Source organism: Diadema antillarum, unplaced genomic scaffold (genome assembly GCF_040938485.1).
Source record: "Diadema antillarum isolate AM-2024a unplaced genomic scaffold, OU_Dant_1.0 seq00000512_RagTag, whole genome shotgun sequence".
NCBI classification, from domain to species: Eukaryota; Metazoa; Echinodermata; class Echinoidea; order Diadematoida; family Diadematidae; genus Diadema; species Diadema antillarum.
The window spans coordinates 2,604,667-2,632,534 of record NW_027271466.1 but is presented as its reverse complement, the minus strand read 5'-3'; the positions used below and the strand labels follow the sequence as shown (position 1 = coordinate 2,632,534).

The 27,868-nt window shown below is 38.1% G+C and overlaps 1 protein-coding gene across 1 annotated transcript; it reads right to left on the bottom strand.

The window, feature by feature from the left end:
* Positions 1-409: 409 nt before the first annotated feature.
* On the bottom strand, positions 410-22,932 carry LOC139734195 (peroxisomal acyl-coenzyme A oxidase 3-like). The gene is made up of 15 exons (XM_071645000.1): positions 22,635-22,932; positions 21,453-21,683; positions 20,278-20,352; positions 16,154-16,243; positions 14,243-14,475; positions 13,256-13,352; positions 11,376-11,558; positions 10,673-10,795; positions 9,886-10,006; positions 9,110-9,232; positions 7,798-7,908; positions 6,338-6,492; positions 4,978-5,113; positions 2,193-2,347; positions 410-1,281 (listed from the first exon to the last, which is right to left on the bottom strand). Exons 1-15 carry the CDS (start codon positions 22,899-22,901, stop codon positions 1,162-1,164), a joined length of 2,220 nt encoding a protein of 739 aa, XP_071501101.1. The 5' UTR covers positions 22,902-22,932; the 3' UTR covers positions 410-1,161.
* Between the last annotated feature and the right edge of the window lie 4,936 nt (positions 22,933-27,868).

Genomic DNA, 27,868 nt, shown 5'->3' with positions numbered 1-27,868 from the left:
GAAACAAGCAGTACAGAATGTGTTATAGATAATTGCAATGATATTAATTGGTTATTAAATATATCAAATATATTTCATAACCAATGAAATTGTCATTTTCAATGACTGATAATCCATTTCAGTAACATAATTACAACTAATACTACCAAGGAGCTTTATAAAACTTCGTGATACTACAGTGTACCTATATCTTGTCCATTTTCAATCAACTGCATACATGATAGCTGGAAAACCTTAATACAGCTGACAGTGAACTGAAAATAAAACCATTATTGCATCTTAAAATACATGTAGTTTGAGAACTGTTCATTCAATTTTAGCAAGAATTAGAGTTGATTACATGTGTAAACAAAATACAAGAAACAAACAAATAAAGATTTGGCAAAAGGAATATTGTGGTATAAGATTACATCGCAAACATGCAAAATACTTCAATTTTCATACTTATTAAGCTTTACACTCATCACAAACTCATCAAACATCAAGTAATATTGAAGTTCCTAGAACATAATACAACTGATTCATTAGTAGCTCTGCCACTGTAGATGCCAACTGTCAACCCTGTAGATGTATTTTTACTGGGGTATACATGTCATCAATGTTGTCATCCATACCACGATTATTACTGAATAAGTCTCCATTGTCATCATCATCGTCACCATCACCACCATCATCACCATAATTACACCATTCCATCTGTCCTCTTCCAATGGCATCATTTTAATCATTAACCCGTTGGGGACGAGTCCCGGGTATACTCGGGCAAGTGTCTATGGAAAATGCGTGTTGTAGCAAAATCAAACCGTCCTCAACGGGTTAATATCATTGTTAGATAAGCATCACGTTTGAGACGGTAAATTATTGTCATCTTCATTTTCACTATCGATGCTTCCCATTCCTCATCAACACAAAGCAAAATCATCTCTCCATCAGCAACACAACAGTATCATTTTTACCCCGTTGAGGACGAGTCCCAAGTATACTCAGGCAAGTGTCTATGGAAAATGCATATTGTAGCAAAATTAGCCCGTCCTCAACAGGTTAATCTTCAATACTGCCAATGCTGTTTAACCCTACAATCACATCCATTTTATTTACACTCTCAACATCATGATCCATTTCAGTTGCATCTTGACCAGTCACCCCATCCGCATGCAAAATTCAAAGCTTGGCGGTGGGCAGTGAGCCAATCACAGGCTTATCGAGGAACTCCTTCCACCAATCAGGTCGCTGCAGGCATTCCGGGGTTTGGAGGATAGCATTGTACAGCCGCTTGTAGATCTGTGGGTGAGAGTAACACAAATATATACTCCATCACATTACTGTTGATAGTGTTCAAACCAGAATGACTTCAAGACGCATGCTCACTTGGGATATTTAACCCGTTGAGGACAATTAAGTCCAGAGTATACTCGGGTAATTCAGTGTCTATGGGAAATGCATGTTGTAGCAAAATCAGATCGTTCTCAACGGGTTAAAACGAACTCATGAATGCTCTCCCACCATCTGTGGTATTTGCAGTCTTACACAAAATGGATGCACAGTCCCCAGCAATGAAATAGCAATGGAAAAGATTTTTTTTCGTGAGCTCATACTTATAAAGAATATCAAATACCATTTATGCTTGATGCTGACATGATATGCAAAACAAAACTTTGTTTCACATAAGAAACAAAGAATTCACAACATGTGATGGTTTATCGAAGTATACAGGCTATTGGTTTTTCTTCAACGCCGACTTTAAAGGGATAGTATAGTACCGGTATTGGTGGAGATGAGGATTGGGCTTTCAACTTTTTGCGAGATACCAAGAAATCACATATGAAATGATACAGAGCATACCATTCTAAAGGGAATTCAAAGTTTGTTAGATGAAAATCGGTTTGAAATGGCTGAAACATCAAAAAACAAAGTAAAACAAAATGATCCTAATAAATGGTGGATCCCACCTTTTAACATGATTTCTCTGTTTTGGTTATCTCAGCCATTTCAAAACCAATTTTCATCAAATAAGCATTGAATCCCTCTTAGAATTACATGCTTTTTAATATTTCACAAGATATTTCTCATTACCTAATGGAAAAATGTTAAAAACCTGAAGTTAGGTCTCAACCAAACATATAGATCCCTTTAAGGATTGCACAGAAGACACATACGCGGTAAACACAAATGACACAAGAGCAGCTAATCACCTGTCCATCTGAAGAACCAATGGGAGAGTTGAGGATGAAATCAGTGGGGGCAAGGGCATCGACCAGGGAGACCGCATCGTTCTTCAGGTCACCACACAGCTGGAGGATGGCATCTCGAATGAGACGGGCGGTGGCCGCACCCGAAAAGTAACCACCTGTGAGGATCAAAGTATAGCAGCCAGAAGGGAGGGGTGAATTTGACTCATCTTTAAACCTTTGTGTGCTTTTATAAGCACTGATTGGTACAGAAAACCCTATTGCACTTCATATATTCTCCAAAGTCCCTGGCACAAAAAGGGTGAACAGTGCTACATTACATCTTGGTACTCCTTTATACTGCTATACAGAAATGAAATGGTAAAAAAACTAGCCATTAAAAAAAAAAATGTTCTATCAGGCTCTGCACTATTGTTTTAGTTGTTTAGGCTTACTTGTTGCGCAACACTGCCCAAGGGTATACTTTATTGACAAATTTAACGCTGACAGATTTTTCATGATTTCATTGCAAGAAACATGACTGAAATAAGATAAACTAAAAGAGTCAAAGAATCAAAAGAAAACAAGAAAGAATGTGAAAAAAAAACCTTTCCCTGTAATTCACGCACGTACGAAGTCTTGTGAAGCACTGGCATTTCTCACCAAGTTTCAGTCAATGTACAGCATGTAAAGACAACTTAATTTTGTTATGACAGTTGATGATCTGTTTGCACAAACTGCAGATGGTGCTTACAGATGGTGATGCTGGAAAGGTAACTAACAGGCAATTGTGACCGTGCATCACAAAACGAACAAAAAGTCGCACCCCTTGATTTTACGTGAGACTCGTAAAAAGTGAAATGGGTCAACCAAGTCAATCTTAAGTTTTTTCATAAATTCTGAAAGAGCTGCTCCTCTTCTACATAATTTCTAAGTTTGGGATCATAAAGTGAATGGTAAAGTGTGTGTTCAGCAGTTTTTGTACAACCCTTTTTTCATAGAGTAGTGTGATCAGGTATGCTATACAGAGGCCCCTTTTTCATTTCTTGAAAATCCTTGGCACACTATTCACTTTCAACTTTTATAAGTTTTGAAGGGATAATGCTACTGCTTGAAAGTTGGTATTAATCATGGACAGAATTTGTTAATGGAGCATCCTTAATTTCAGCCCAATCCAATAATCCCTTCATCGTTAGTGCTCCTGTGATTTACATCCTGTTTGTTGTCCCAATCATTACACAGCAGGCATGGCTCGGTAAAGATTAAGTGCTTGAAGAGATCGACTCTGTAGTTCAGAGCCTCTTTTCTCAGTTCACACTTTTCCAGAGTGTGTGCTTTCTTTCCAATATTTAGATAAGTTAAGAGAGTCCATTTGTTTTGGGTTAAACATCATTTTGAAGCTTAGAGTCTGTTCTTTCAGAATCTGCCCTTCACTAAAAATCCATGTCTGGAGACTTTTTGTTGGTTTCGTGATGCAGGGTCACCATGCCGTCAATCCCTCGTTTGAGGCGAGTCCCCAACTGGGGCATACCCAAAGTGGGGTGCGTATATTTGTCGTTTGGGAGTTGGGAGTCGAAGTACTTGTCCATTGCAAATAAACTTTCTGCTCAGGCGTGACAAACCTGGAGGCCAAGCCAGGGTTTGATGACTCCAGCAGCTGTCGTATTACGTAAGAGCATGATAAGGATATCTGCCTGTGGCAGACCATTCAAAGTGAACTCAATTTTCTCTATCCTTTCTAAAGTTTTCAATTTTATATTCTATTGAGAAATTCTATGGTCATCCATTTTACATTTCGAACGAAAAAAATCGACCCGTAAATAACGAAAATACAGGAATAAGAAGGAGAGCATTGCCAGTTTGCCGGTGCTGACAATGTGCTATTTGGCAGTGAGTTACAACGGGGAGGTGAGACTACCTCCCTGGTTACAATCAGCCTGCTGACTGGATCATTGAGAAAGCAGCTGTCGTATTACGTAAGAGCATGATAAGGATATCTGCCTGTGGCAGACCATTCAAAGTGAACTCAATTTTCTCTATCCTTTCTAAAGTTTTCAATTTTATATTCTATTGAGAAATTCTATGGTCATCCATTTTACATTTCGAACGAAAAAAATCGACCCGTAAATAACGAAAATACAGGAATAAGAAGGAGAGCATTGCCAGTTTGCCGGTGCTGACAATGTGCTATTTGGCAGTGAGTTACAACGGGGAGGTGAGACTACCTCCCTGGTTACAATCAGCCTGCTGACTGGATCATTGAGAAAGAGGGCGAGAGGGAGAGAGAGAGAGAGAGGGGGGGGGGGGGGGGGGGGGAGAGCGAGGGGGAGAGAGGGAGGGAGAGGGGGGAGAGATGGGGGAGGGAGAAGGGGAGAGCAAAATGGAATGACAATAGTTACGGTCACTACAGTACAGGCATGCTCTGTCTGCATACGCTGAATGTCTACACTCACACACACACACGTACACACACACACGCACCATGGAGCTACATGGCCCATGCCAAAACCAAAACAATCTCCTCCTCTCGCGGTGCCCCCCCCCCCCCCCCCCCCCCCCCCTCCTGTGGCGCTGTGGCGATGACTGATGCTTAGATTAGGCCAGGGTCAAGAAACAGGTGTTTTATATCTTTGACTTTAAGTCATTGATTGCCAAGATATGCACTGGCATTATTTACTGGGGTGTAGCCTCTTCAAACGAGAGATTTGCGTCATGATTGGAAAAAAAAATGTCTGGATGTTTCCACATGACCTGCAATTCTTCACAGAGTGAAACCATCATGCATGGAGGCAAATGCTAACATACAAACCTTGGTAGAGTGTGGACATGTGTTTCTCAAGGCTCCACAGACCAAACAGACTGCAGAGTTTGGTGAGGACAGCCCGCTGCTCAGGGAGTAGATCGGCGCCCTCAACGTACTGCCAGAACTGATCCAACAGTGTGTGCTACAGTCCAAATGGGGATAGGAAATCATTCATTCATAAGTACTACTTCACATCAAAGTCTAGTGGGTCAAAAGTGTCGGAAACCCTTCTCAATACTTATAAAGTGTTATATAATGTGTTACTCGAAAGGAATAAAAAAAAAAACCCTCAAAAACTTGTTGAGAATGTTGTAGTATGGTACATGAATTCACATTTTTTTTTTCCACTCAATTTATCTTTGCAAGCTCACAAAGCATAGCTCCTGCACACACTTTACACTGTCTGATACATCATCCAACATGAGTGGATGGTTCAAATTGACAGGGTCATCCACTCGCTGATGTGCACTAAGTACATGACATTCAGCACAAGCTGAGTAGAGACTGGTCCTCTTGTTGACTTTAGACCACAATCCAGCTATCTTCTCAGATGGAAAAATGAAACAAACAAAATTCCATTTTGAAAGAGCTGTCATCCATCATGACAGCAAATCAATCATAAATATAGACAGCCCGTTAGGTGATTGATGAGCTTAACCAATTGAAGATGGACTGATTTTGTTATAGCACGCATTTCCCATACACACCTGCCCGAGTATTCTCGGGAATCGTCTTCAACAGGTTAATACTCTAAACCAATGTTCCATGGGGTTTGATGCTCACCTGAGCTTCAAAGAGGAAAAGACTTGGGCTTTGAACAAACATCATGTGTTGACTCACAAGGATGTCATTAACTGAACCAACTTTTGTCAGATATATGTAGCCATCTCTTCACAGGCCTTATATGAACAGAATCTTCACAGTTTAAAGTGCCTGTATGCACTCCAGCAAAAGGTTCATGTACTACTACTGAACGGATGCAGGATGAGGCTCAAAATCTATAGTGTTCTTGCTCTCACCAGGGTCCAAATGTAGAACAATATACAGTCTGAATTAGTTTTGCATTCCCTACTCCTGATAGGATAACACTAGCTGCATTTCGTACAGCTATTCTGATCACAAAGTTTTGACAGAAATGGTGTACAGGATTATTCTTCCCTCAGGGTGAGTTTAACAGTGAATAATTAACAGACATTGCCCAGTTTGGCTGCAATTTTATCCTGCACTTTGACAAAGACGAGGGACAAGGTTTAATTCATTTTCTTGGTGGACCAAATACAAGAACGTACTGCCTACAGCACAGACCCTAACCAACAGCATCTGGTCTAGGTCTTAGGAAGAACTGATGGGGAATATAGGAACAGACCTGCATGTAGACCAGGGCCAGGGAGCGGCAGAAGTAGACCTGAGAGTCGTTCCGGGCGGTGAAGGCATCCTTGCCGTTCATCAGTTCGTGCTGTACTTTGTGGGAGCTCTCCTGGAGGAGGTACACCACCAGCCAGCGATAGGCATCGATGATCACTGGTGGGGATTTGATTCAAAGAAACATCAATGAAATCAATGAAATATTCAAGAAACTAGAGCAGCATTCTGAGAGTGCAGTCCTACACCAAGCAGTTAATTTCCAGCAATGATCTTGTTCTTCCATAGAGATCAGTGATTTCGACCCATATGCATGCTGAAAATCGCCCAAATTCTCAGTATAGAAGCCTTTTGTTACATCATCAACCCTCAGGTGCACGGTGCAACTCGCCCCAGCAGAAACTAGAGCACGCACTTTAGTGTGCATATGAAAACCTCAAAAATGCACAGCTTGAACTCCAAAGTTTTTTGACCCTACCTGCCAAAATATCAAAAATCCTTCATAAAATCCATAAAAATTTCAAGATCACTGCCAGAATTGAATCATCTGTTCCTTGTGTCATTCTCAAACTCTTCTGCAAGTTTCATCCAAATCCGTTCCTAACTTTTTGAGTCATTTTGCACATGGACAAACAAACAAACGGTAATGAAAACATGACCTCCTCCCTTGGCGGAGGTAACAAAGTTATCATCCACATTGATACACACAAGAGCAAATACGGTGGAACATCGTTTTAAAGAGGTCTGATATCAAAACCCTCTCATACCACAGTGATTTTGCAAGTCTCAACTCTTTGTATTTCCTTGTTTTTGTATCATGTTACAGTGAGAAACCTGATATAACAAGGTAATTGTCATGGTTTTTAGGCCCTTGTGCAACAAACTCTGGAGAGAAAAGTGTGCACAAGGGAAGAAGTTGACACAAGATAAAACAAGGAAATTAAATATAGAGAGTAAAAAAAAACACCCAATACCTAGGATCAACACCAGCCAGGCAAATGGGATTCAAGCAGGTATCAATTTAATGAATTATATATTGTAGTCATTACTACCATTTGCAATGAGGTTTACAATGATTTAGATAAATTGTTCAGGATTCACAGTTAATTAATCATAACCCTTGATAATGCTATCATTCATGATATAACTTGGAGCACATCATGTTAAGTCTTGAGAGAAAGGCAAGCAAGTCAAAAGATGATACGGAGACAAAGTTCATGAGAACAACAGAAAACTAAAGAATCTAAGCAATCTTATGGGGGAAAAAAATTCAAAAATGCATCAAGGAAAATGAGACGAAAAAAAAATGTCAAGATTACAAAGGACCTGTAAAAATCTTACTAGACCACAGAAACAAATAAAGCTTCCTTGCAGAAATTGCTTTTGTATGGTGTGAAAATTCCCCTCTGCTTCATTGAAATGCCCATACCACTACTCAACATCTGTCACTTTGAGCCGTCTCACCTTGGGGTCTGATAACCTCCTCAAGGGTACTTGCTGTGAACCTTTGTTTGATGATGTCAAACATATTGTCCAGAAAGTTCATGGTGCCAACAGGGGAAGAAATGGTCTCTCCTGCAAAAAGATTAAAGGCATGGTATAGTAATATTGTACAGAGATGGTATAAATACTCAATTCAGAGTGATACACACCATTAAAACCAAAACAACAACAACGTATTGGTGGAGATGAGGATTGGGCTTTTAACTTTGTGCGAGATATCAAGAAACCATGTGTGAATTAGTACAGAGCACACCATTCTAAGAGGAATTCAAAGTTTATTTGATGAAAATTGGTTTTGGAATGGCTGAGACATCAAAAACAAAGTAACACAAAGCGACCGTAATAAACTGTCCCGTGGTCTCACCTTTTATCAGGATTACTCTGGGTATCTCAGCCATTTCAAAACAAATTTTCATCAAATCATCTCTGAATTCCTCTTGGAATTACATGCTCTTTCATATTTCATAACAGGTTTCTCATTATCTCACACAAAAATGTTAGAAACCTGAAGTTAGGTCTCAACCGAAATTATTTGATCCCTTTAAACAGAGCAGGATATAGTCAAGTGACAGAGCAATGTATGATTTAATGATTCCATGATAGTCTGAAAAGTTGCATTCATTGGTCCAACATATACCATTCACCTTAGAAGCGAATCATAGGTCTTTGTATTCAGGTACAAAAAGCTGTAGGTTGCTTTGCCATCAAGATAATAAGAGGACAGCAAGCTTACTAGTAAAATCTAGGCTATAGGTTAAAGGTCAGGTGAATAGGGTCATGTTCCACTGACGTGTTCCCTCTAGTAAGGGGCAAAAATATCCTGTCCCTCTTATGGAACAGTGATTGCAGCAGGAGTTCTCGCATCTGAGAGACTCATTAAAAAATTCACATAAACCATCTCACTTTACTCTTTGTGCACACCAGCATTCAAACCTGGAGGTGTTTCATAAAGCTGTTCTTCAGTTACGAACAACTTAAGAACAACTGGAACACATTCTGATGTTCCATACTTATCAGAATTTCAATAATTCAGCACAAGAACTGATCACCAGTCATTCTTAAGTCAGTCGTAACTTTAAGAACAGCTTTATGAAACACCCCCTCATGTTATAATTGCTTAGATACATTGGAACATGCCATTGGACAATGAAACCAATTCCTTGGTGTCTACATCACTGGGATAGTAATGGTTAGTGAACGGTATGAACTTGGAATGATTTTTCAAAAGGGATAAGAAGACTGGGTAATAAAAGAATATTAACTGTGAGCTCACCCCTCCGCTTCGCAGCCGACAGGGCAAGCAGGTGGTTGCTGGTCTGTTGCAGCAGGACGTTGTTGTCGCCCTCGTAGGTGCAGGTAGGGTCATTGTCATCACGCAATACTCCAAACCTGTTGACTGTTGATGTAATGCAGAAGGAACAGATGTCAGCATACAGACAAGAAACAGAGAACTTCAAACTACTACAGAAACACACACACTGAAAATTAGCAATGTTATTGGATTCATGACATCTGATCAATTATTGAATGCATGTTGTATTACCTAATAAACTTGAATCACATGTGTTCGTGTAAATGACAGTGCTTATTCACAGTACATCATTGACTGAAATTTTGTCTCTGCTAATAGCTGTAGGTTTAAGCATTTAAAAATGAGATGACCATAATAAGAGCCTATTATTGTTCTTGTTAAAGGGATGGTATAGTCCTGGCTCAGATGAGGATTCAGGTTTTAACATTTTGTGAGACATTTAGAAACCTCTTTTATGAAATATGAAAGAGCATACAATTCTAAGAGGAATTCAAAGTTATTTGATGAAAATCAGTTTTTAAATAGCTGAGATATCCAAAACAAGTAAAACAAAGTGGTTCTAATAAAAGGTGGGACCCACCTTTTACTAGAACCTCTTTGTTTTTGGATATTCCCTTAGATATCATCATCATCACTTCATATCGTTATTATCATAATTCATCACTAACATCATTATTCCTATTGTTTTTCATATCTTTACTATTGCCATCATTATCATCATTGATCACTGTTATTACCCCAGAGGTATCCATGACCCCCGCAGGCCTCCCTACACTCCTGGATACAGTCTCTGGCTAACCAGCTGCTCATGGGTTTGCTGGCACTGGATAAGGCATGTATCTCCTTTCCTAGCTCTGCCTACAGTCAAGACAATGCAAAACAAAGCAAAAGAAAGGAAAAACACATTTCAAAACCAGAAATATTGAAGCTGGAACAATTAACATATCAATGGGGAAAAAAAAGGGAATCATTCCTCAACAAATGTGGCAATTTCTAAGATGTACGGAAATTTGTCAATCAGTTGCACAACTTGCACAAAACAACTTGATGCAAGAATTTCATGAATTTGAAAAAATATGCAGTACCCACTGCATGCTATAAGGATTAGAACCAGCACTGCCTGTCGGGCAGAAGCTCGGTGGTCTGGTAGAGAAAACGCATGTTCTGTAATAAGGAGGTCATAAGTTCCAATCCTGCCTGAGTATGGATACCCATAATTTTTTCATGGTTACTAATAAAGACACTGCTTAATCTGATACTTATTAATTACGTCAGAGAAGAGCAATTTTTCAATCTGTTGCAATTTCTAAGAATTTCTGAGACCACAAGGAAAGCTTCTGGAATGTTTCTGTAGTACTTATTGTTGCAAAGTCCACCGCCAGTTTGTCCTATCCCCCCAACAAACAAAAATGATTTTGAAGCTGAAAACCTCACAAGCCAACCTGGGATTTGAAGCCACAACCTTACACTGCACCCAGGCACTGAACCTGCAGACCTCAGCCCCCACCACACCCATGTTCTCACCTGTCGCTCACTCTGGTCCCCCATCATGAGGGCTACCTGGCACTCCACGAGACCCTCATACAGTCTGTCACAGAAGTAGTGCAGGATGTAGGCTGCTGCAACGTACGGGATGAGTCTCCATTGCTATGGTATACAACAAGTTTATAGAAAGTTGGCATGCCATATAATCAGACTACATGTAGATCAATGCAAGGAGACACCGGTGTCATACCTGTCCATTTACTTTAGGTACAAGCAGCACACTTGAGGCCACAAAAACACAAAGATTACATGGCATACTTTCATAGACTTAGATTATGTAACTTTTTTCAAGTTTTAGATTTTTTGAGTGATCCACATTTTACAAGCTCCGCTTTCAGGGGATCACTCCTTTCCATCACTACATTTACTTACTGTCACCATTGCAAAGTATGCATTGTTACTATCTTTGCATATTCATTCATTCATATGTTTTGTACCGAACTTATGATGCGTACTTCTTCAAATTATCATCAATTTTATTAATCAAATGTAACTTTGTCTTTGTACTACCTTTTGTTGGATGGGAATAAAGCACAATTGAATTTAACTGAATCGAACTGAACTGAACTTAACCCTTATGTTAGAAACTTTTGGCACCTTTTGGCAGTGTGTCCAAAGCTATGATGGGGTAATCTGTGCAAATCAGCACACAAGGCACACAAAGGGTTAATCCAGAACTCACCTGCATCTGGTACTCAAGCACCGGTAGCTCCTCGTCGGGCGTAGGTCCAAACTGCTTGCGGGCGGCAGAGTACCGGACAGCGATAGTGATGGCCAGTTTGATGTTGCCCAGACCGATGGTGGTGATGCCCACACGGCCGGACGAGAGAGCACCAATGGATGCTCCAAATCTCTTGTTGGGATCCTGGGATAATTCAAGGTGTACAATGGAAATATATCACATCACTTGCCTGTTTCATGGCCTGGGATTAGCATATCATGCCATATACCCTGTATATAATGATCAACACAAAGAGGAAATTAATATACAAATAATTTATGAGTTGTGAGTGCATAGGGCACGAATATCGCACGAGGCGCGAGATGAGCCACTGGTCTATTCAACAAGGCGCGTAGCGCCGCGTTGAATAGACCAGTGGCGAATCTCGAGCCGAGTGCGGTATTACGTGCCCCAATGCACGAACAAAATCATAAATTATTCGTTTTATACAACACCTTGTCCACAATCACAATACAAAATTAGTGACCGCCAACTCAGGAAGGCCCAAAAATAAATGTAACAATTAGGCAGAGAAATGTAAACCACCCTGTGTACTGCTTTCAAACACTCGTCATGATTCGACCACACAGTCACAGGAATCACGAACTCCGCAGGGTCTATACCCATTCTACGCTAACGTTAGATCGAGTTAGGCCTGACTGTTAGGTCGATCTGAGATGTCGGTAGATCTAGTAGTAGGTCTAGACTTTGTCTATTTCCGAAAATGATTTTGTATAAAAACACAGAAAAATAATCAAATTACGGTTTCGATCAACTTGAAATGAAGCCTTGCTGTTGGGATCACTGTGGTCCACGTAGCAGATCAGAGTCAAAAGTAAAAACACAGCAGTAGGTGTAAAGGCCGCGATACATGCAACTAGCTAGGTAAAGTAACTGCGCGTACACGTTAACGTTGCAGTACTCGTACTCCGCCGCGCCTGGTCTGTGAGACTTACCGGCAGCGCAGCGCAGCCGGCCAGCACGTACACTGTACAATGTAGTTTGCTGGCGCTTTGCTACGGGTGTGAGCCACAGAACTCTGTGAGCGGCCATGCATTAGTAGCCCCCCGCGAAGCCGTGCTATAGTACCTTCGAGCCGTGCTATAGGCCCATGCCAGGGGCCTATTGTATGGCTGTCACTCTCAATGAGTTTGATAGGTATTTTCTATTGAATGTCATGTGACATGTTCTTGGCCAATCACAATTCGACATCATTCTGAGGTGTTGTATAATGCTTATTATGTAATGGGTGAAGTACGGCAGAAGACACATCATCTACCCTTCATATAAATGAATGAACAAATATACCTCACATTACACAGCCCACTTTCTTGCCTTGGGAAATTCATTCCTATCAAAAAACAAAAAACAAAAACAAAACAAAAGCATAAAAAAACTTTTGCCCTATTGAGTACATTGGGGAGTGTCTGGTACAACACTCTCACTCTAGGCGCACTCGTCTTTCATCATCCGTTACCTTTACTCAACCACACACAAAAAAACTAGCTGGTGATGCAGCTTTCTCTTCTTGTGCTCCTAGGCTGTGGAATAAGCTCCCTCCTCTTCTCAAATCTTCACCCACACTTGATCATTTCAAACAAAACTTGAAGACTTATTTATTTTGATGTCCCTCTATGTGCACTGGACTTATACTGTCACTGCCTGGTATTTTGTATATATTTTATCTCCTATGGCGACCAGGGATGACATGTCATAGCGCTTTGCATCCAGTAGAAAAGGCGCTCTATAAATGTCTATTATTATTATTATTATTATTGTCAGAAGAGTCCATATGAGCTATTAATACCTATATATTTGTAGTTCGCTGCTAGCCATCTTACCTTGAATGGAGTGACGTACTGACCACCCTCCGTAACATCTCCAGTACGATTGATCAGATTCTTCCTGGGGATGCGGACTTTGTGGAAGGAAACAAACCTGCAGCAGAGAATAATAATGATAATTAGACAAATTTCTATAGCGCAGCTACTATGTAAATATACTCTACTGCACTGTGATGTTACAGAGCTCCTGACATTGTCACTGATTAGACACACGAAAAATAGATAACAAATTAATCAAAGGCTTCTGCAAAAAAGATAAGTCTTCAATAAAGATTTGAAGTGATGATGCCTTCCTCAGTTTCTCGGGTAATTTATTCCAAAGTTTTGGAGCAGCACAGCTGAAGGCAGAGGGGGAGTTATCAAGGCATGCAAAGGTCAAGCAAATTCTGAGTGTTTGGTTTAATCAAAATTGAGAGCAAGGACTGATGATTTTCCTGCTAAGCAAGTTAAAATGATTATTAAAGCAAAATAGTTGCCACATAATGTTACAAAAAAGGTGGACAATTTAGAGAGGAGTTGTGACTGGGAAGGATCATGGAAGATTAGAAGCTCCTAATTTCAAGAACAAAATGAGAACAATGAATTATTGCTCGAAAATGCATATCATAAATAAAAACCTTAATCTATCATTTAATCATATGTTATATTGATAGCTTTACTGTGTTCTAAATTTCATCCAAAATAGTCATAACAGTGACAATCTTAACTTCAAACTCCATAAAAAGTAGAGTCGATGAGTCCATATTATTGTACTCAACATCATGAAAAACATCATTCATGTTCAGTCTGCCCCAACTACATAAATCTACCTAACCCGTTGTGGACGGACTGATTTTGCTACAACACTCATTTCCCATAGACACCCGTTGAGGATTCATCCTCAACGGGTTAATGATGACATCAATGGACTCTGAATATGATCACAAAACTTAATACACAAACACACAAACAAACAAACACACACACACACAAGCAAATCATTACCCGTTATCCAATCCATGCAGCCCAATTTTCTCCCCCAGGTCCCCCACAAAGACGCCAGGGAGGGGCAGGAGGGTCTTGGGGTCCCGTAGGGGGACCACAAAGGAGTTGAGTCCGTGACAGGTGCCATCGTGGGTGTAGAGCTGGGCGTATAGGATGCAGTGGGTGGCCTGTTTACCCAACAGCCCCACCCACACCTTAGCTGCCTCAATGTCTGGTGTGTTAATTACAAACTCCTGCCAGGTTGGATGAGGGGGTAAGGTAAGAAAGAAGGGGAGGTTGGTGGGATCAGAAAGAAGGGTAGGGGAACAAACATAGACAGTATAAATTCATCAATCCACTGGGGTAATCCCTGAGTTTTGGCACTATTTACAGTCAATCTAGATGGAATAACAAGGTTAAAATCATGCAAGATTACCAGGCTCTAACTTTTACCATATTGCGATCTAAGCATTATACGTAAATGATAACACAACTGTGGTATCTGGTCTAAAGGCTGGAGGAAATGCTGCAAATTCAATAACAATTTTCTGCAGCATTCTTACTGCATGTGTTGTGTATTATGTGATCATGTGGCAAATACAATGGACTAATTCAGGGGCCTTGAAAGAGTGGCCATTTTATTACAAATCAGAGTACCAATCTTCTGTGGCAATACACACACACAAAAAAAAAAAACCCACATACATATTACATTAAGGTATCTATATCAGAATACTGTATGTATAGGTGAATACAGAACTGTGAGAAACTAAACATGTGATTGACGGTACATTTATTCTAAACACCTAAACTGCTAAAGCATTAAACAGGGTATCTTTATTCCAAACTCTGTCTTAAAAATATAGGAGTACTACTTAACAAGGATTGCTAATATTACCCATAACTATATTTCTTTACTGTACATGTGTTATGTTGTACAGTGTGCCTGTACCGATATGAAAGTTTAGATTTTATCAATATCGGTTAGATATATGCATCACATATGTCAAGTTCAAATTTCAAATCGAACTTGTGACCAGTTGTAAGATTTTTCGAACTCCACAGGCGCATGTTCTCTCAACCTAACGGACAAACTCTGAGCACCAAATAGTGCTGCAAATATGTTAATAGCCATCCAGTATTTGAAGTTGTGATAACCCTGTTGCATTCAAAAACCGGCCTTTATTCTTACACTGATGGAACAGAACTGATATAAACACTATATACTTTGTACTCTGAGCATGTTGATTTAAAACCTTCCCTTGAAGATAATGGCCTCACTTATCTCTCAAACTTTATTCAATCAAAAGGTCTTTTATTCTCACACGCGCAGTCTAGCAAATGACTTAATGTTCTGCATCCTCTTGTTTTGCAATTCCAATTTAAACTTTTCACGCAAGAAGTTTCATGTAACATAATATGGAAATTTATACATATTTGAGGGTATTCTACATTCCTCAAAAAACGAAAAATGTTGCACTAGACATTTTCAAATCCAAATGTTCAGCTTGTCAGCATCAAGTACAAATAAAGCTCACTGTGTATACTTACATGAATTCCCCAACAGTTTATTTCATCACACTAATGATTTCGCATAAAGTCACTGCATAAGCTAAACCCCTCACAATCACACACTCAAACAAAATACAGCTGTTACAACATGGCATAAAAATTATTAGTCACTGGTGCTACTAAAGTATTCAAATTACCTGGACACAACACTTCCCAAAAGAGGATTTAAAAAAAAAAAAATAGACATGATAGAATTAAGTGCTTTATACAAAGTTGTGACACCTTTAATCATTCCATATCTACAACTGAGATGCCATGAATGGCAGTGCAAACTAAAGAGTACCTGTAGTAAAAAAAAAAACAAAACAAAACAAAAGGAAAAACAGCAACACTTGACTTGATCTCTGTTTTCAATCTTACCTGAGTACTGGGGTCATAGGTCGCGGTTGTCCTCATGGCACGAGTGTTGGAGCCATGCGCCAGCTCAGTGAGAGCAAAGCAGCCCATAATCTGGTCAAAGGTCACACAAGTATGATGTGGGATTAGATCAGTGTTAATCTCAATGAATGCCTTTTCATTTGTTTGTTTGTTTGTGTGTTTGTTTGTGCAGTGAACATTCTTGTTCCATTTACTGTGAAATTTAGCCATGTATACTACTTATCATAAATCTATATGTATACTAGCTTTGCGCAATCCAAATATATTTCAGTGAATGTATCACACATCTTTTTATTGTTTTTCGTAACAATGTTCTTTACATGAATTCTCTTATAAATCAAAGTTCATTCGAGTAAAAATTCAAGAAACTGAAAACATCCAAATCTTTTGGGACAAACAATGCCCAATTTACTACTATCTCAGGAAGGCTAATCAGGTGTAGTATTCTTTTTTAATATACACCAAATAAGGTCAACATTTTGGGCTGACTCTCACTTACTCATTAAATTTCACACAATATTTGGTGATTACACGTCCAACAGTACGAGAGTTAAAAAAATCCAAAAACATGAAAAGCTACTAAATGATTTCTCCTTTTAAGGTAATCTATTTCTTTTTTTTAAATGAGATGGAGGGGGAAAAAGACCTGGGGAATGCTAAGTGAATCTGGTTACACCATCAATTATGCATTGTTACTCTTAAAGAGATTTCTTAAGTATATCAAGTCCTGCTCTTCAAACGTGCACGACTAGAAAGATTGTCAACCCTTAAAAAGATACCTAGATAGATGAATTCGCTCTGATTTGTTTTCATACACTTGTATGTATCATAGTATGTATTTAGAAAAACTACAGCAGCTATTTATCTTACAAAAAAGTTCACTATCATATTGTAATTTGTATGTATATTGGACTATAAAACCCTGGAAAACAAGGAAAAAAATTCACCAATATAAATGTACACACTGTATGTCTGGTGAGGTCACAGAACTTACAACGTAAAACTCAATTGAATGAAAAGTTTGAGTAAACAATGGTGACGTTATGCCACAGACAAGCTCTGGTAACAACCAGTCTCTGGGATAAAAATGGGATGTTCATATCATATTCCCTTATTGACATGTGACATCAGTGAGTTACATGTATACACCGACAGCAGTCTGCATTATAAGTCACTAAGTACCGACGCTTCTCAAACTGAGGTTAAGGAACTCTAAAAAGTTTATTCATTGCAGAGAGCAGGGAGGTGTGACAGCGAAGAGTATGTATTGTATGATGAAAGCACACACTATGAGGGTAAAACTTCCCTCCTCCTCCTCCTCCCCCTCCTCCCCTATACTTCCATTGAAAACTCCATTTCAAAAGATGAGAGCTTTTTGCAATATAATAAAGATTCTAAAAATAATCATATTTCGGAAAACATTTCTTTCGCATGATTACAAGAAAATATTGCATAATCTACTTTGATTAATGCATAATTATTATTTTTGGGGGTGGGGGTGGGTTCAGTTTCGGTTTGGAAATTAAAGAGATGCTTCGAGACACTTCAAATGAAACATAGTGAAAGACAAACAGCTGAACATTGTTTGTATGTAATATCTTAAAGACGAAGTGCAGCAATGGTACGGAATTAAACAGAAATATACTGCATGGAAGAAATCTGATTTTTGGTTTCAATGCCTGGAAATGTAGTTGATAAGTTGGTAAGTTCTCATAATGTGGCATGGGTTCAAGTGCACATTCTGTCAAGTACACAAAATGCCCCTTTACCCTGAAAAAAAAAATGAAGAAAAGAAAAACACAATCTTTCAAGAGCAACGTATATTTGAAAATCTAAGTGTACTGTGGGACAATGAACAACCTTTTTATATCACAAATCTTTGACAAAAAAGAAGATCAAGTCAAAGATCAAAGATCAAATCTACTGTATATCCAAGTCATTGACTATTCCATTAGTCTCTGCTTGCATGAGCCCTTCACAAATTAACCAAATTTCATGATGACTTGTCAATCTACCAGGACAGCAAGGGAAATAAACAGAAAATCCTGAAATAAAATGTCAGGTACCTTCAACAATAACACAGACCACTAAAATGACACACACAGTCTTTCACAGATTATGTGTTTCTGAATGAGTGGATGAAAGGTACAACATAGCAGCTCAATTAGAAAAACAGATGCAGGGCATGTCATCAGAAAGTGAGAAATTTCTATGCGGCTTCTGACTTCGACATTACACACTTCCTTTCAGATGGTACATGTACTTGCTCTTTTCCCTACGCAGGAAATGAACTCTAATGACTCTCTGCATAATTAATCCCTTTTGCGCTGGAGCATTTCCTGAAGAGAAAACTGCTTCAATCAAGAAGTCCACAGAAGAAATTTGGAGCACCAAATATACAATTGATGAAGATTTCATATGTCAGTGAATGCTATAAGACTGAATAATGGATTTATCTGTGCTAGGCTTGAATTACCATTATTTTGCACATAGCATGTTGTATGCGCAGCGCAATAGACATTCAGCAATTGTGTGAGAATTGGGAGTAAATTGAACTTGGTCAATTTGCAAGGATTACATGTGACTACTGCTCAGGTACCAGATGATCAATACGAAAGGGATAACAAAGATTTGTCTCTCTGAAGTTGTTTAAGGGCAGCAAAGGGATTTGAACAAGGGACCTTGGGAAAGATGTTGTCTTTTGTACACTGAGTGATAACAGTTCCACTGGATCTCCTACCAGTAAGAATTTGCGACAGTGTTTCCTGATCCGGTCCCTAACTAAGTATTCACCCTTGCTGCATCTACGTGGGTACCTGCTAATTTAATTACATTGGATTGGTATTTTAGGTTCAATTCCATTTTGAAAAGTATTCAGCCTAGTTTTCAAAGGGTGTTAACATCTGACTTTTAAGCTCCATGGTGGGAAATTGCTAGCTTTGCTAGCATCAGGAATATGAAAGACAACCCACAATTCCTCGTCAAAACCCTTGCAAGTTCAAAATGATTTGGTAAAATTTCATTCATTTGTAAACAAAACAACCAGGTCTTCTACTATGAAAGTACAGACAGACTCATTTTTTCTTTTAAATCAAAATGATATCAAAGTTGAGGATGATACTGACTACTAAAAAATTTGAATAGTCAAATCAGCATGCACAATAAGCATTAAAAAAAAAAGATAAGACACCTTGTAACAACAAGGCTTGGGGGTAAACTGACTTGAGCTTGTTCAGCCAAATTTTGCTATCACCAGTAAAATCCTTTAACATCTTATCTTTTATCTTTTTATTTATTTTTTTCAACAAGCATTATTAATTTGGAGGCTACATATGCAATTGTTTGAACAGTCATTTCACACTTTGTCCAAAGGATTACTCATTACCTCCACCAAGGGAGGAGGTTATGTTTTCATTAGCTTTGGTTTGTTGGTTTGTTTGTTAATAGCTTGTTAGTTTGTTTCTTTGTTTCTTTGTCCATGTGCAAAATAGCTCAAAAAGTTGTCCAAGGATTTGGATGAAACTTGCAGGAAAGGTTGAGAATGACACAAGGAAAGATGATTAAATTTTAGTAGTGATCTGGAAATTTCTATGAATTTTATAATCAGAAGGATTTTCAATATTTTGGCAGGCAGGGTCAATAAACTTGGGAGTTCATGCTGCACATTTTTGAGGTTTTCATACACACAAGGTGCGTGCTCTAGTTTCTGCTAGGGCGAGGTGCGCCTCACAGCTGAGGGTTTATGACGTAACAAAGGCTTCTATACAGTGCACTCCCGGTTTATTATGATAACGAAATTCTGGTTACAACGAAATAGAAATTCAGGCTGCGATGTTACAAAAAATATGTATTTTTATTGTTTATTTGTTCGATTATAACAAAATTTCGATATAACGAAATAAAACTGCTGGTCCCGAGGACTTCTTTATTAACGGGAGTCCACTGTATTGGGAAATCGGGCGATTTTTCAGCATGCACACGTACATGTATGGGTGGAAATCACTGATCTCTATGGAAGAGCAAGATCATCAGTGGAAAGTAGCTGCTCGGCGGAGGTCTGCGCTCTCAGAGTGCTTTTCTAGCTTCAAAAGGTGTACTATACCTACCTCTAATCTTTCGCTCTGCTCAATGATGTCCTCATAGCGTCCAGCACCACTGGCCCTTAGTGTCTGTCCAAACAGCTACATGAGGAGGAGAAAATTGATAATAGATCTTTAGTCTCATTATCACTATTAGATTCACATCTACACCATGTAGTTGTCCTCTGAGAAATAAGGGACAATAAACAATGGATATTATGCTGCATCACAGCCTAATAATCCATGAAGCACAAAGTTCTTATATCAATAATGATAATAATGATAATAATCATACAGGGTACTTATAATGCGCCAATTCCACACAGCTAACGTGCTCAAGGCACAATATTATATTATTACTCTCTGTTATCAATACTCAGTTTTAGATATAATTTGACAATCAGCTGAAATCCTGTCAGAGCTGCAATTCCTAGAATGTTTACTTCAAATCCCCCTTCTCTTTACTCCCAATAGTTTTGTCTCTAGATTCAATTAGGGATGACAAAGTACTGCACCAGCCTCAAAGTATGCATCAATATCTCAAAAGAAAAACACTGGCATTAACTTTACTATCTGCAGATAATATTAGATAATAATAATAATGATAATAATAATAATGATAATAATAATGATAATAATAATAATAATAATAATGATAATAATAATGATGATGATGATGATGGTGATAATAATTGATAATAAATAACACTTAATACTGATGTTTCTAAGCACATTAGTATGGACAAATATTAAATCAAAATACAGCATTTATGTAAATGTTCAACAACATCAACAAAAATTAGGATAACATTTGATAATGATAATGTTTCCATTCACTTATTTCAACTTTAGATAACAAACAAACAAACAAAAATATGTGGTATGAAAACACCACTGGATAAACACTACTGGCCTCACAACAACCTTGTTCAATTCATTCCATTACAGTTATACATTATATAACTTGAAAATGATACCTTGAGAATATGAGGAATAATTGATCTTTTAGGGTATCAAAGCATCCATTTCAGTTTTGCTGTTAGTAAGAGGACCTGGAGGGAGCTCTGCCAGCCTATCATCATTATAATAATTTAAAGAATATATATGCAGACAGAGTAGTTCATGGATCCATCTACACTCTAGCAGAGCAATGATATGCACAGATCTTCACTGATCTGCCATACAGACTGCAGGTTACCCACATTTTTGTTGAGGTTGAACTTGGTGGCAAGAGCCGGCTCATACAGCATCATGGCGTTGTTGAACCAGTGGATGATGTTGGGGTTCTCAATGATGCTCTCCATGGAAATAAAGTTGTAGCGATTCAGCTGCTTGAGCTGCCGGAAGACGAGGGCTCTTGCCTCCTTCATCGTCAGTGGACGCTCGCTGTGCTGGAACAGGGGATCATTCTCCAATGTTCTCCAGATTTTGTACTGAGATGAGGATATCATCACATTGAAAAATAATATTTAATGCTACAAAATAAATTCCAAATATCTGGATGTTTTCCTTCTTTTCTTAATTTCATGAAAACAAATTTCCATCATACATTGTGGTGTGCATCATACAAATGATTTTGACCCTATCACACCTCTCTATAGTCTTCCTGCCATACTATGGCCTGCTATACATCACAAGCTTTACAATGTATAGCATTTTAGTACTCAAATTGATTCCTATAATATTAAGGAGTGGTTCATCTAACCATGTTGAGGAAGAAAACATTGAATGAAGGCATTTTTTTAAAATCTTCTTCATTGCAAACAGTCTCTTTTTTAGTCTGACTTGAGGGTTGATTTCCATAAACTTTGACTCACTGAGTTTTACAAATTGTTTTTAACTTTAAAAATTAGCCTTTTCTTTGGCATTCTAGAAACCCTTCTAGTCATATTCTAGACACCGTGCATGCTTGTAAACATTGTTGATCTGCCCCTGATAGTTAAACTGTAATAAAAAGTAAGTAAATAGTACCAGGGTACTACAGATTCAACAGTAATTAGACGTCTTGCCATAGGCTCTTAAAGTAGTACCTGGTACCCGGTACACTACAATGACAATGTAGAATATATTTCCCTAACTGGATCTGGATAGTCCAACGTTTGCAAGCAATGCTTCCAATGCATGCACTATTGTATTTGGAATCAATATTCTGCAACCTGTATTTAAATCAAATCTTCTGGCTACCATCTACACTAGGCACAGGCACAGGCCACTGTAAATTACAAAAATATAATTTTAATGGTCATTTATCATGATCGTAACTATAGTTAGACCTCTAGTCTTACTAATCTAACGTTAAACATTTTACTAATGCTAGAAGTAGAACTATTAGTCTAAACACCTAACGTTAGAATTCTAGTACAGTAGGCCTACTATTGACGTACGTGGTATCGGATGGAATCCTCCCCTTCGAAGGCAACTTTCAACAATTTCCAGTCGAAACTGGCATTCTCACGGTAGCGATCGAGAGGTCCTGCGGGCATATCAGGCAAGACGTTCAGAATATCTTTTTCCTCTTCCACGGCAGCCGCTGCCGCCGTGTCCGCACCGTCATTCCGTGCCGCTACGCCCGGCGTACTCGACGACCCGATTCCAGCAGCGCTCGCGTGAGCCGCAAGCTTCTCGAGGATGTTGTTTTTCACGTTTGACATGACTTCTGCGTCCTTTACCTGGAGTTGTGAATCTCCTAGAGGTATCTGGGCAATGACTGAGGCTCCTAAAGTAGGCCCTTATCTTCGGTGATGATAGATGTGACGCGAAGTAGGTCTACTTACATGCCGAAATTGTCTCCCCTTCTAGACAATCTAGCCGGTAACGGGCTCCATCCTATTGTACAACCGGCACTTTGACCTTATGTCAACAGACAGCCACGTGATAGTATTTGGGGTCACCGCACTTTTAGAAAACGGCCTCGTGTAACTCGTCCTGGGAGGTGTTGATCCGCCTTCCTGTCTCCAAAAGTTTTTGCTTATCGAAAATGTTTCTTGTTTTCTTTGTCTCTACAATTATTCATTTTCTTTTCTTTCTTTCTTTTTTTCACTGGGCTTTATCATAAACTTTTGTTTACTATGATTCCCAGGTAGGCGCCCTACCAAGGAGGTACCATCAAGAGATGGATCGAGTTCCAACTGCCTACTGGGTATAACTACTAGTATTCAATAAGCTATTTTCTATGAATGGACAAAAGAATTCCACAGGTGCATTTGTGCCTTTGATGTTTGATGCTTGAAGCTGCAATCTTCCTGAACAATCTGAAGATTCATTTTAATTACGCTAACATAATATTGGGTATACATGCTGCTCTATTATATTATCACCATTATAAATATCAGTTGATATATACGCGGTAATAATTAAATGGAATGAAATATCACTTATAAGGATAAAGCATATAAAACAAAGTTAATCCAGTCCAAAAATATGTGCAAAAGTGTAAATCTGATCCAGCTGTATATTGTGAAAGCGTTTGAAATTTTACCCTCGTAGATATAGCCTGTTTTATCACTTAATTCTCTGATTATTGCCAGCAATTTAAATGAAACTATAATATGGTATCATCTTCAAATACAGTTCTATATAAATAGATATGCAGATTAGTGTCCAGACATGTCCAGTTGAATAATTTTTATGTTTATTACAGCAATATATGAGCAATTTCCGTTTGCGCAACCCTGTGTCTTTACCATTCTCTACTGCCCACTGGTTATAAGTATATATAGGGATATAAGTATAGGGATAAAGTAATTACCATAATAAAAACATATATACACTGTACTTCCATAGAGAGTGGCTGGTTATTATGTGCAATGAGACATGAATTCATCATCTTCCTGTCTGTGAGGGAGATGGAGTTAACATATTATACATGTACCAAGTAGTTAAAATATCTTGAGTAGTGGCTAATTAGCATTGGATCAAAGTGAATTAGACTGTGGGTGACTCAACAATCTCTGGAACGTACCTCATGGGCCCTTCTAATAGATATAGTATACACTCATCTTGTTTGCAGTAATCCCAATCACAGCTCCTTAATTGGAAGCTATACCAGGACATACATGTAGGCAACTACATCTGGAGAGTGATGAAAAAAAAGATTGAAAAACGCTAGTATTTTTAGCATATTTTAGCAATTTTCCCTGACACATATTCAAAATATGCCTTTGTTTCATTGTTTGTCTGTTCAGCAGCAATCTCCAGGCTGACACGCTCACAAAACACAGAACAAATAAAAAACAAAAAGATCATACTTTTCCATGATTTAAAGAAAATTTATTTGATGATGAATGTTCTTGAGTTGCATGATTCTCAAAGAATATTTCCTTGTATGTTGACATTTCATATTTCAACCAATAGAGAGAATCAGTGAAAGACAAAAAATATGACCACGTAAAGACAGCACATATAATAATACCCAGTACATGAAGAGAGCACACATCACCATTCTCAGTACCGGTAGCAGAAAAACAAACAAACAAACAAACAAACAAACAAAAAAATAAACCTAAAAGCACAATTTGGCATTGGTACAGGCTGATATCATCTTGACATTACCAGTTTAGTTTCGTTTAAAAACACTGAAAAAAACCCTCAATTTATAGCTGAGAACGAACAAGCCCTCTGAAGAGGTGTCCATTTCACATAATACAGGTTTGCAAAGATCCAAAGTTTTTATACTTGTTGTTACCATGGTAATGACTCCAAGACTCCCATCTGATTGGTTGTGCATGGCTGTTGTCATAGAAACTGGAGTTTTGACATCATGATGTAAATGGAAACCTATTTGTCATACTAAAGAAAAAAAAACTGTCATATTGAATATCATGAATACCCTGTTTTCACTGTGCGCAATGAGTCTATGTTTTGATTCTTTCCTTTACATTGCGATAAAAATATGAATGACTGCTTTAATATGTACCAAACATAAATCAAAACAACTGAAAATTACTAATCAGCATCAATACATCTAAACCTTGCTTGAAGTGTGAAACAAAATATTTGGATTTACAAGATTTTAAGGCAAAATATTTCTTTATGGGGGGGGGGGGGGAGTTGGCAAAACCAGGATAATATAATTTACAAATTTTCATAAATCCCATATACATGAAATTCAAAATAATCAATCTCCCACTACAACACAACAATAAAGAATGTTGAGAATCCTGACAGTGTCTGAATAATTATGCATCCTAAGCCTGAGAAATCAAAACAAACCTACAAACTACTTACTCCCATACACAGAAAATGCATTTGATGTGCAGATATGATACAGACACATCTCAGTCATTTACCCCATTCATTGGGGGCAATGAGTATTGAAGTATGAAGGTGAATGGCAGAGAAAGAAATCATCATGCAATAATACGTACTGTCAAAAGAAAGATGAAATGTTCCCATGTATTTCAATTTCACAAATTTCCCCGAGAGCCAAGATTCGCAAAATTAAAATGCACATGAAAGTTCTTGTCAACACTTTGTTGCACTGAATGCCAGCAGCAATTTGCAAATATTCAATACCATGGAAAAAAGGCAGCAAGCTGAAATTTGCGAAAATTTAATGCCAGGAAATATCTTGGCTTACATTACTTTTCCTTGTACCAGACAAACCTACTTGTGTACCCTGTGATCTGTAATCAATTTCTACTGATGACATGATTACAATACTGCATATTTTTAAATACAATTTCATATCAATGACATCACATAAAGTCATGATTTTGATATGATACTGGCACAAGATAGTACATTTTAAAGACAAAAGATATGGAGTCATGTAACACTGTCCACATTAAGTATAAATGTTTCATGTGCAAATGCATACAATCACATAATTGGAAGCACTTGAACAGAGTCAGAGCAAGAGATTTTACCAATCAAAGCAATATAAAAAATAAAAAATAAATCAGTGGAACCTTGTGACATGTACACGTATGTATAATGAGGCCAGATATAGCAAGACAACCGATATAATGGCGTGATTTTGCCTTTTATTTTATCTCTATCCAGTATGAGTAGATTTTTTTCCCAAAAAGCTCATTATATCAGGGCTCTCCTGTATAAAGATTCTGATGTTGTAGGTGTCAGGTACTCTTTCACTGTGACTGTGCATCACAAAACGAACAAAAAGTCGCACACACTGATTTTGTGCGAGGACTGAAAATAGGTGAAATGGGTCAACCTAGCCGATCTTGACATTTTCATATTTTCTGAAAGAGCAAGTCTACTTCTACATTATGCTAAAATTTGGGATCATAAAACGGGCAGGAAAGTGTGTTTTTTCGCAGTTTATCTCGAACATTTTTTTGGTAGAATAGTGTGATTAGGTGTGTCTTTAGAATCCCTTTTTCATTTCTTAAAAATCTTGTATACACTCCTCACTTTCAACTCTAATAACTTTTGAAAGGATAGTGCTACTGCCTTGAAAGTTGGCATTAATTATTGACAGAATGTGTTAATAAGGCATGCTCAATTTCAGTTTAATCTGATAATCCCTTCATGGTTATTACTCCGGTGGTTTACATCATGTTTTTTGTCCCATTCATTTCACAGCCAGCACGGCTTGGTACAGATTTAGCGCTTGAATAGACACTGTACTTCAGAGCCTCTTTTCTCAGTTCACACTTTTCCTGAGTGTGTGCTTTCTTTCCAATATTCAGATAGGTAAGGAGAGTCCATTTGATTTGAGTTATACATCATTTTAAAGCTTATAGTCTGCTCTTTCAGACTATGCTCTTAACTAAAATTTCATGTCTGGCAACTTTCTGTTCATTTTGTGATGCAGGGTCACTTATAGTCAAACAAATACTTTAACAACTTTCTGCCATGTTCATGTGACAATAATGTCCCACTCCATTTTTTTTCTCTTTAAATTATGAGGCTATGCAAAAACTAAAACAGAATGACAAAAAAGTGCTGAAGAGACCTCGATAAAAGATATTTTTACATGTGTGGCTCTATAAAAGTGGCAGAATCAAGGTAGGAATTTCACTGTAAACCAACATGATTTGCACGTACTGTATTAGAGGTGCTTAAATTATTTTTTTTCTACAACAGAGTTCACTGAGCTGTATTCATTTGTATTCATGATTAAAGGAATGCTCTTAAAATTATCTCATTCACATATTTTCCCTATTGGAAAAATACAACATTGAGCATCAGCCAAAACCTACATTACTAGTCTTCCATAAGTAAGAAAGCGTATATATTGAAGTATATTTCATATTGATGAATATTACACATATACAATGTATCTCAATGTTCATTGCACAATAAATATGCATACATCACACCAGACTGTATTCCAACAGCTCCTGAACCACAGGGAAGTGCAATGGCTGCAATAAAGTTTGTTACTTATTCCATCATCATGGCACTGGATGAAGCATATACCAACACAATTCAAGACTGATCTTTAATGCCAAGTTCATGATCATTCATCTGTCCACTCACAATATACATAAATTGTTTGGTCTCTGCACACAAGAGTTACTCCTAAGCAAAATGCAGATCAAGGTATTGAGGATAATGATAGTGCTAAGCTGTCCTGAAATCACAAAACAGCATACAATGTAGATGCATGAATATTTCATTCTGTTTTCACATCAATCTATGATGATGATAA